This window comes from Scyliorhinus torazame, chromosome 22, assembly GCF_047496885.1.
Source record: "Scyliorhinus torazame isolate Kashiwa2021f chromosome 22, sScyTor2.1, whole genome shotgun sequence".
NCBI lineage: Eukaryota > Metazoa > Chordata > Chondrichthyes > Carcharhiniformes > Scyliorhinidae > Scyliorhinus > Scyliorhinus torazame.
In genome coordinates this window covers 25325193-25335897 of record NC_092728.1, presented here as the reverse complement: position 1 = coordinate 25335897, position 10705 = coordinate 25325193, and the positions used below count along the sequence as shown (strand labels likewise).

The window sequence follows — 10705 nt, the reverse complement described above, 5'->3', positions numbered from 1 at the left end:
TACCTCCTTCAACCGTTTGACAGCGTACTCGGTGTGCCGCATCACCGCGCGGTACACACAGCCAAAGCCCCCTTCGCCGATCTTCTGACTCTCCGCAAAGTTGTCGGTTCCCTTCTTGAGCTCGTGCAGCGGCCAATAAAACAGGTACTTGTCCACGGACGAGGAGGACGGCGGGCGTGACGAGGCCTGTCAGAATGCGCGGGGGTGGGGCATGAGAGAGCGCGGCGAGGAGGGGGAGGGAGTGTGGCAGAGGGGAGGATGAGGGGGGGGGGGGGGAGAGAGAAGGAAAAAGAAAATAAAGAGCTGTAAACATTATACGTGCATGCTGGTAAAGTCCTCAGAAAACTCCCTTGGCTATACAGAGGACACACTGTTCATTTAGAACGGGAACGTCCCATCTCACCCCCAATATATTATTCTGCCAGCTGTGTCCTTTAGACTAGTCAGAGACAGCAGGTATTCTGTCTCCAGTGACGTGTGTCCCCAGACAGTGACGCTTGTCGTTTTGTAAAGCAGGAAGCTGGCTGTGGCAGGGCGCATGTTCCAGATGTACTTTTTAATGTTTCTCAAATGGGAAGAACTTACATTTAACTAGCACCCTTAACCTAACGCAACGCGCTGAGATTACGTCGCAGGAGTCGCATAAAACCAAGTGATCCTGAGTCACATAAAGAGACAGAAAGTCAGACAACCAAGGCTTTGTTAAAGAGGTAGGCCTTACAGACATGGTGGCATAGTTGTCAGCCAGGGTGCCCCTCAGCGCCAGGGATCCGGGTACGATTCAGGCCTTGGGTGACTGTGTGGAGTTTACATGTCCTCCCCCACCCGCCTAGTGTCTACGTGGGTTACCTCCGGGTGATGCAGTTTCCTCTCACAGTCCAAAAATGTGCAGGTTAGGTGGATTGGCCATGCTAAATTTACCCTTAGTGTCCAAAGATTTGCAGGTACTGAATGAGTACTTTGCATCACCAGAGAAGGACTTGATGGATGCTGAGTCTGGGGAAGGGTGTGTAGATAGTCCGGGTCACATTGAGATCAAAAAGGAAGAGTTGTTTGGCGTCTTGAAAAACATTAAGGTAGTTAAGTCCCCAAGGCCTGATGGGATCTACCGCAGAATACTGAGGGAGGCAAGAGAGGAAATCGCTGGGGCCTTGATAGAAGTATTTATGTCATCATTGGCTACAGGTGAGGTCCGAGAGGACTGGAGAATAGCCAATGTTGTTCTTTTGTTTAAGAAGGGTAGCAAGGAGAATCCAGGCGAGCCTTACCTCAGTGGTAGGGAAATTATTGGAAAGGATTCTTAGAGACAGGATCTACTCCCATTTGGGAGCAAGGGGTCGTATTAGCGAGAGGCAGCATGGTTTTGTGAAGGGGTGGTCATGTCTCACTAACTTGATCAAGATTTTTGAGGAAGTGACGAGGATGACTGATGAAGGAAGGGCAGTGGATGTTGTCTACATGGACTTCAGTAAGGCCTTTGACAAGGTCCCTCATGGCAGACTGATACAGAAGGTGAAGTCACACAGGATCAGAGGTGTTGGCAAGATGGATACAGAATTGTCTCGGTCATAGAAGGCAGAGAGTAGCAATGGAAGGATGCTTTTCTGATTGGAGGGCTGAACTAGTGGTGTTCCGCAGGGATCAGTGCTGGGACCTTTGTAGTATATATAATATATATACACAGACAGTGACCCAAGCCGGGAATCGAACCCGGGTCCCTGGTGCAGTGAAGAATCACTGGTTAGCACTATCAAGTCGCCCCTCAACCTCCGTTGTTCCAGTTTGTAGTACATGTAAATGATTTAGAGGAAATGTAGCTGGTCTTATTAGTAAGTTTGCGGATGACACAAAGATTTGTGGGATTGCGGGTAGCGATGAGGATTGTCAGAGGATACAGCAGGATATAGATCGGTTGGAGACTTGGACAAAGAAATGGAATTTAATCCGGACAAACATGAGTTAATGCATTTTAGAAGGACTAATACAGGTGGGAAATATACAGTAAATGGCAGAACCTTTAAGAGTATTGACAGGCAGAGGGATCTGGGTGTACAGGTCCACAGGTCACTGAAAGGGGCAACACAGGTGGAGAAGGTAGCCAAGAAGGCATAACGGCATGCTTGCCTTCATTGGCCGGGGCATTGAGTATAGAAATTGGCAAGTCATGTTGCAGCTGTATAGAACCTTAGTTAGGCCACACTTGGAGTATAGTGTTCAATTCTGGTCGCCACACTACCAGAAGGATGTGGAGGCTTTGAAGAGGGTGCAGAAGAGATTTACCAGGATGTTGCCTGGTATGGAAGGCATTCGCTATGAGGAGAGGTTGGATAAACTCGGTTTATTCTCACTGGAACGACGGAGGTTGAGGGACGACTTGATAGTGCTAACCAGTGATGCTTCACAGCGCCAGGGACCCGGGTTCGATTCCCGGCTTGGGTCATGGTCTGTGAGGAGTCTGCACGTTCTCCCCGTGTCTGCGTGGGTTTCCTCCGGGTGCTCCGGTTTCCTCCCACAAGTCCCGAAAGACGTGCTGTTAAGCAATTTGGACATTCTGAATTCTCCCTCCGTGTACTCGAACAGGCGCCGGAATGTGGCGACTAGGGGATTTTCACAGTAACTTCATTGCAGTGTTAATGTAAGCCTACTTGTGACAATGATAAAGATTATTATAAGAAGTCTACAAAATTATGCGGGGCATGGACAGAGTGGATCGTCAGAAGCTTTTCCCCAGGGTGGAAGAGTCAATTACTGGGGAGGGACATAGGTTTAAGATGCGAGAGGCAAAGTTTCGAGGAGGTGTGCGAGGGACGTTTCTTTTACAGAAGGTAGTGGGAGCCTGGAACTCGCTACCGGAGGAGTAGTGGAAGCAGGTGCAACAGTGACGTTTAAGGGGCGTCCTGACAAATACACGAATAAGATGGGAATAGAGGGTGACGGACCCCGGAAGGGGAGAAGGTTTAAGTTCAGACGGCAGTGTCGTGTTGGGTGTTCCGATGCACAAATGATCCAACACGGCTGTAGATGGTACAACTCTGTTTTATTATCTTAACACCGGTTACATCTAACTGCTGGCTTGGGTAAGTGTTTCACCAGCTAACCTGTGGACCCAGCCCTATCACTATCTTAGAGAGGCACTCAGCACATGGTCTATATCTGAGTGGCACGCTGTGAGCTCTGTGCTCTGAGCTATCTCCTGGTAGAATGATGCTGATGTGGATATCATGACAGGCAGCATGGCCTACGCAGGCTTGGAGGAACGAAGGCTCTATTCCTGTGCTGTACTGTTCTTTGTTATGGAGAGTTTTGGGTATAGGACGGGGCAGTGGGCCTAAGTAGGGTGCTTTTTCGGAGGGTCGGGCCGAGTCGATGGGCCAAAGACTTGGTCGACTTTCAATTCGGGATTTTTATTCAGTTCAGATTTCACCATCTTGCCCTGGCGGGATTCGAACCTGGGTCCCCCGTGTCCTGACCCACTGCCCTGGGTCTCCAGGTCCGGCGGCAACACCACCAGGCCACCACCTATCCCAAAATGGTGACCCCCCGTTGGGGTAACAGGCTGGGGTTTCTGGGGGAGGGAGTCCGCGGGGGCGGGGGCGGGGGGGGGGGCACCAATGGGCTGCTGACGAGCTGAGAGGCCGCCTTGAAATCCCAGCATGCTTCTTGAACGGCGGCCACGGCCAGCCCTCCGGAGCCTTGTTGCTGTTGCAAAAAAAAAAAAAAAATGTAGCCCGCAAATCTCGCAGCTCAAACACTTCCCAGCACATTCAAGTGACTGCACCCCCCCCCCCACCCCCCAGCTCGTCACCCGCCCCCGCCACTCCCCCTCCCCCAATTTTCAGACTCCGGGGTCTCGCGCCGGAGACATTATGGGCTTCAGGCCGCAAGAAAAAGCTTGGGAGGAATTGGGACGAAGCAACCGCGCGTCATTCTGCGCCCCCCCCCCCCCCCAGCCGCTCCGCCCCCCCACCCCCTGAGCCAGTGCGGGTACACGAGGGGACGAATGGCCTCGTTCCGTGCTGTACCGCGACGCGCCTCCTTACCTTGCTCAGACTGTCCTTGCCGCTGAAGCCCGAGTTCCCGGCGTCTGTGGACATGCTGTGGGGCGGAGTTGGGGGCCCTGGTAATACCGGCTTCGGGGCTGAGGTCAACGGTGGGGTGGGGGGGGGGAAAAAACAATTTTTTTTTTTGGTCAAACAAAAGCGACACGCAAAGTTCAATCGCGCGTCACCTCCAACCCCGGTGCGGCTCCTCCCTCCGGAATGTGTCGCGATTTTCCCTCCAGAGGCGAGAGGGTCACTCTCCAGGTTGCGAAGAAGGCCCTCGACTACTACTCGCAGCGCTGAATCCCCCCGGCAACCACTATCACCATCCTGGGGTGGGGGGGGGGGCGGTTACCATTGACCAGAACCTGGGCCTGACCCGGCTGCACAAATACTGTGGCTACCAGAGTGCCGAGTAACTCACCTCCTGACTCCCCTCCAAGGCCTGTCCACCATCTACAAGGCACAAGTCAGGAGGGTGAATTTTAAGCGGCGGATATTTTGCCGAACATGTCCCACAATCAGCGCCGAGGGAGGGGGTGGGGTGGGAAGGGGCAGGCTCGCTACTCACAGGGCGAGTCCACCATCAGCGTTTCCTTCTCGCTCGGCTTCCAGCTGTGGCTCTTCACAGGGTCTGACCAAGTGGACGGTGGCACGGGCTCAGGCAGGGGAACAGCGGGCGGCGGGTAGACGCGTTGCTTCATCCTGGCAGGCGGCACGCTGGGGGGTGACGGATGGAACGTCGGCCTCCCTGGAGCACACAGAGCAGAGGGTGATCTCAGCACACGGCTAATGCAACAACACACATTTCTATGGCACTGTCAATACAATGAAAAACATCCCGCAGTGTGCGGTGTACACCAAAACTCTTTAAACCACAGGCAGTGTGCGGTGTACACCAAAACTCTTTAAACCACAGGCAGTGTGCGGTGTACACCAAAACTCTTTAAACCACAGGCAGTGTGCGGTGTACACCAAAACTCTTTAAACCACAGGCAGTGTGCGGTGTACACCAAAACTCTTTAAACCACAGGCAGTGTGCGGTGTACACCAAAACTCTTTAAACCGCAGGCTGTGTGCGGTGTACACCAAAACTCTTTAAACCACAGGCAGTGTGCGGTGTACACCAAAACTCTTTAAACCGCAGGCTGTGTGCGGTGTACACCAAAACTCTTTAAACCACAGGCAGTGTGCAGTGTACACCAAAACTCTTTAAACCACAGGCAGTGTGCAGTGTACACCAAAACTCTTTAAACCGCAGGCGGTGTGCGGTGTACACCAAAACTCTTTAAACCACAGGCTGTGTGCGGTGTACACCAAAACTCTTTAAACCACAGGCTGTGTGCGGTGTACACCAAAACTCTTTAAACCACAGGCAGTGTGCGGTGTACACCAAAACTCTTTAAACCACAGGCAGTGTGCAGTGTACACCAAAACTCTTTAAACCACAGGCGGTGTGCGGTGTACACCAAAACTCTTTAAACCACAGGCAGTGTGCAGTGTACACCAAAACTCTTTAAACCACAGGCAGTGTGCAGTGTACACCGAAACTCTTTAAACCACAGGCAATGTGCGGTGTACACCAAAACTCTTTAAACCACAGGCAGTGTGCAGTGTACACCAAAACTCTTTAAACCACAGGCAATGTGCGGTTTCCACCAAAACTCTTTAAACCACAGGCAGTGTGCAGTGTACACCAAAACTCTTTAAACCACAGGCAGTGTGCGGTGTACACCGAAACTCTTTAAACCGCAGGCGGTGTGCGGTGTACACCAAAACTCTTTACACCACAGGCAGTGTGCAGTGTACACCAAAACTCTTTAAACCGCAGGCAGTGTGCGGTGTACACCGAAACTCTTTAAACCACAGGCAATGCGCAGTGTACACCAAAACTCTTTAAACCACAGGCAGTGTCTTCCATCAAGGATAAGGAGTTTTGGGCCAGGAATTACCCCACTGGAGAAGAATGGCTTCCTGCCTCGATCCTTGCACAGACTGGGCCTGACTCGTGTACCATCCAGACCAGAGATGATGTCACCTGGAGGAGGCCGATGGCCTGAAATCTGGTCCGCCGGATATGGAACCCGCTGAAACATTCGGATCCAACTGTACGAAGTCCTGACCTGAACCTTCCTACAATCCTGACACCGACACCCCACCTTCGATCAAGCACCAGAGTTGATGTTGGGGTACAGTTCGAGACCCGGCCAAAATAACCACTGATGACGTTCGGACCAAGGGGAAAACACCAGACGTTTCAACGAATGTAAAGGAGCAAACGCCAATTCACGATCACCACTCCGAGAGAGACGACCTCCACACCGTCCGACTTGATGATCAGCGGATTTGAATACTGTTCATGTCACACGTGTTTCAATTTTTTGGGGGGACGTTCGATTTCAAAAGGGGAGGAAATGACGTGTATTCACATCGAGTCTCAGTAGCTGCAGCAGGACACGTGTATTAATAAATGCATATCGCCACAGGTCGCTCGCGCGGGAAACTGCCAGAGTGAAGCGGCAGCCCGCAGGGAACACACCTTCCAATCACTACAGAGCAGACAGAGGCCATTTGGCCAGTCGCGTCTGCACTGACCGTCTGAAAGAGCACACGACCTAGGTCCATTTCCACCCCCCCTCCCTGCCCTAATCCTGTACCCCCACCTAACCTTTTGGACACAAAGGGGCAATTTAGCCGAGCCAATCCACCTAACCTGCACATCTTTGGACCGTGGGAGGAAACCGGAGCACAGACACATGTGTGTGCACACAAATAGACACGCATACCGATCCATGTGCAAACACACGCACGGGCACTCGCGTGCACGCATACATGCACAGACACCATGAAAATGAAAAATGAAATGAAAATCACTTATTGTCACAAGTAGGCTTGAAATGAAGTTACTGTGAAAAGCCCCTAGTTGCCACATTCCGGCGCCTGTTCGGGGAGGCTGGTACGGGAATTGAACCGTGCTGCTGGCTTGCCTGGGTCTGCTTTAAAAGCCAGCGATTTAGCCCAGTGTGCTAAACCAGCCCCAACCATCTATACATATATATGACTCATAGGCGGGGAAGCCGAACAGAGCAAAGTTGGTGTTGAGGGCTTTGGTGATGGTGGCAGACGTCATATCGGGTCATGGGATGGCGAAGGGGAAATCGGGAATACGCGTCGACCACATTAAGAAAGTACGTGTTGCGGTCGGTGGAGGGGAGGGCCCTTTGAAGTCCACGCTGAGGCGTTCAAAGGGGCGGGAGGCCTTCACCAGGCGCGCATGGTCTGGCCGGTAGAAGTGCGGTTTACACTCTGCGCAGACCTGGCAGTCTCTGGTGATTGCCCTGACTTCCTCGATGGAGTAGGGCAGACTCCGGGCCTTAATGAAGTGGTAAAAACGGGTGACTCCCGGGTGACAGAGATCGTCGTGCAGGGTCCGGAGTCGGTCCACTTGTGCGCTGGCACATGGACCTCGGGACAGGGCATCGGGGGGCTCGTTGAGCTTACCGGGGCGATACAAAATCTCGTAATTGTAGGTGGAGAGCTCGAGCCTCCACCGCAAGACCTTATCATTTTTGATCTTGCCCCGCTGTGTGTTGTTAAACATGAAGGCAACCGACCGTTGGTCAGTGAGGAGAGTGAATCTCCTGCCGGCCAGATAATGCCTCCATTGCCGCCCAGCTTCAACGATCGCTTGGGTCTCCTTTTCGACGGAGGAGTGCCGAATTTCGTAGGCATGAAGGGTGCGGGAAAAGAATGCCACGGGCCTGCCTGCCTGGTTGAGGGTAGTGGCCAGAGCGACGTCTGCTGCATCGCTCTCGACTTGGAAGGGGAGCGTCTCGTGCATCGCGGCCTTGGTGATGTCGGCCTTGTTACGGTTGAAGGCCTGGTGAGCCTCGGCCGCCAGTGGGAAAACGGTGGATTGAATGCGTGGGCGGGCCTTGTCCGCATAGTTTGGGACCCACTGGGCGTAATACGAAAAGAACCCCAGGCAGCGTTTGAGGGCCTTGGGTCAGTGGGGAAGGGGGAGTTCCATGAGGGGACGCATGCGACCGGGGTCGGGCCCTAGAACTCCGTTGTGAACCACATAGCCGAGGGTGGCTAATCGGTTTGTGCTGAACACACACTTCTCCTTGTTGTAAGTGAGGTTGAGGCGGTGTGGAGGAGTTTGGAAAGGTTAGCGTTGTGGCCCTGCTGGTCGTGGCCGCAGATGGTGACATTGTCCAGGTACGGGAAAGTGGCCCGCAGCCCGTACCGGGCAACCATTCGGTCCATCTCCCGTTGGAAGACTGAGACCCCGTTGGTGACGCCGAATGGAATCCTAAAGAAATGGTAAAGGCGGCCGTCTGCTTCAAACGCAGTGTATGGGCGGTCCGCCTTATGGATGGGGAGCTGGTGGTAGGCAGATTTCAGGTCCACTGTCGAGAAGACCTGGTACTGTGCAATCTGATTGACCATGTCAGATATACGTGGGAGGGGGTACGCGTCGAGCTGCGCGTACCGGTTGATGGTCTGACTGTAGTCAACGACCATCCTGTTTTTCTCCCCGGTTTTCGCCACTACCACTTGGGCTCTCCAGGGGCTGTTGCTGGCCTCGATGATGCCTTCCCGCAGCAGCCGCTGGACCTCGGACCTGATGAAGGTCCTGTCCTGGGCGCTGTACCATCTGCTGCTGGTGGCGACGGGTTTGCAATCCGGGGTGAGGTTCGCAAACAGGGAAGGTGGGTCGACCTTAAGGGTCGCGAGGCCACAAACAGTAAGGGGTGGTAGGGGCCCGCCGAATTTCAGGGTTAGACTCTGGAGGTTGCACTGGAAGTCCAGGCCGAGTAGCAAGGCTGCGCAGAGGTTGGGGAGGACGTAGAGCTGGAAGCCGTCAAACTCTACGCCCTGGATGGTGAGGGTGGCGATGCAGTATCCTTCTTGAAATGTCCCTTCTTGCCACAGGCCTTGCAGAGCGCGCTCCGTGCCGGGCAGCGCTGCCGGGGGTGTTTTGTCTGCCCGCAGAAGTAGCACTTGGGTCCCCCGGGGTTGGTTGGCTGGGGGCGGTCGCTGATGGGGTCCATGATGGGGTGGCCGCTGGGGGGGTTCACGGTGCACAGGGGGGATGGGCCGTTGTAGCCACCTGGGTTGGCCACTTCCCGACTTAAAATGGAGGTCCGCAAAGGCTGCAGGGAAATTCAGCCAACACAGGCAAAAACCAGCAAGTGCAGAAATCCTGTGTATTAGAACTTGCAAAAGCCCAGACAGCACTGAAACCAGCAGCCATCTGCATAGTAATGAGCGATCCCCGGGCACAATCGAAACATGTAGGTGAATAAGGCCAAGCCAGACTCCTCGACGCCAGCAGGAGCCAAGACAAAGGAAGGCCAACGGACACTCTGGGACCGCCCAGCGATCAGGGAACAACTCCAGTATTGGAGAAATCGATCTAAGTGATCGGAACATAGTCCAATCACTCGGAACCAGGTACGGGGTCTGCCCCGAACGGCGCGAAGCCCCTGGGGACTATAAAGGAGAGCCCCCAAGTTCAATTCGTCCTTCTTGGCAGGGTCACTCAGCAGCACGAAACAACCCTTGACAGTGAACTGCCTAAGCTGCCGCATCAGCCAAGTAAGTCTCCAGTCAACGCTCGCTACGAGAGAGGCGCTCCGAGCTACCAGTCTATACCAGCTTTTGAATCCTGCAGACTCAGAATCGAACGAAAGGCCATTTGTTCCCCATACCTGGTGGGCCAGTCCGAAGCTAAGTATAGGCCTTTTAGCGACAGAGAATAGTCTAGAAAGTAGAGTTTATGCATGAGTAGTGATTACTGTGTATAATAAATGTGTTTTGATTTGAATCTTACTAATTGGTGTGTTGAGTTATTGATCATTACTTGAACTTGAACCTCGTGGTAGTATCATAAAGATACCTGGCGACTCGAGAGCAAAGGTTATAGAAACAGAGCAAATTCAGTCAAGACCCAACGGGCAACGAATTAAGAGCCAACCAAAGTTAGCAACACCGTGCGGTCGGGGGGCATAAGCCTGTACGTTGCGTGAGACGACCATGAGCGAGAGCGCTAGTTTCTTGGTCGCCGCGAGGTCGAGCGTGACCCCTTCTAAGAGACGCTGGCGGATGTAGTCAGACCCTATGCCCGTAACAAACGCGTCTCTCATTAGCAGGTTCGAATGTTCAGTGGCCGAAAGGGCCTGGCAGTCACAGTCTCTCACCAGGGCGAGCAGGGCACGCCAGAAATCTTCCACAGACTCACCGGGAAGTTGGTGCCGCGTGGATAAGAGGTGCCTGGCGTAGATCTTGTTGGTCTGCTGAGCGTAATTCTCCTTCAGTAACACCATGGTCTCTGTGTAGATAGGCACTTCCTGGACGAGGGGAAAAACATCGGAGCTCAGCCACGTGTACAGAATCTGGAGCTTCTGTGCTTCTGAGATTGGGTCTGGCGCAGTCCCGATGTACGCTTCAAAGCAAGCTAGCCAATGTTGGAAGTCCTTTTTGGCGTTGTCTGCTTGAAGTTGCAGCTGCAGGCGATCCGGCTCGATGCGGAGGTCCATCTCTGAAAAATCTCTGTGTAATAAATTGATGCACTATCAATGGAGATGAGACGAGAGTAGGATGTAATCGAGGCTTCATTACATAGAGATGTGTGGCCTCCTACAGCAGCTTACAAAATG

At 53.3% G+C, this 10705-nt stretch overlaps 1 protein-coding gene across 1 annotated transcript in view; it reads right to left on the bottom strand.

Annotated features, from left to right (window-relative positions):
• The window catches only part of LOC140399458 (interleukin-1 receptor-associated kinase 1-like), a 34956-nt gene that overhangs the window by 995 nt on the left and 23256 nt on the right, over positions 1–10705 (bottom strand). The window contains exons 2-4 of the mRNA XM_072489034.1: positions 4612–4791; positions 4041–4138; positions 4–186 (exon numbers count right to left, since the gene is read on the bottom strand). Of these exons, the coding sequence (XP_072345135.1) occupies positions 4–186; positions 4041–4138; positions 4612–4791 (461 nt within the window). The remainder of the gene's footprint in view (positions 1–3; positions 187–4040; positions 4139–4611; positions 4792–10705) is intronic.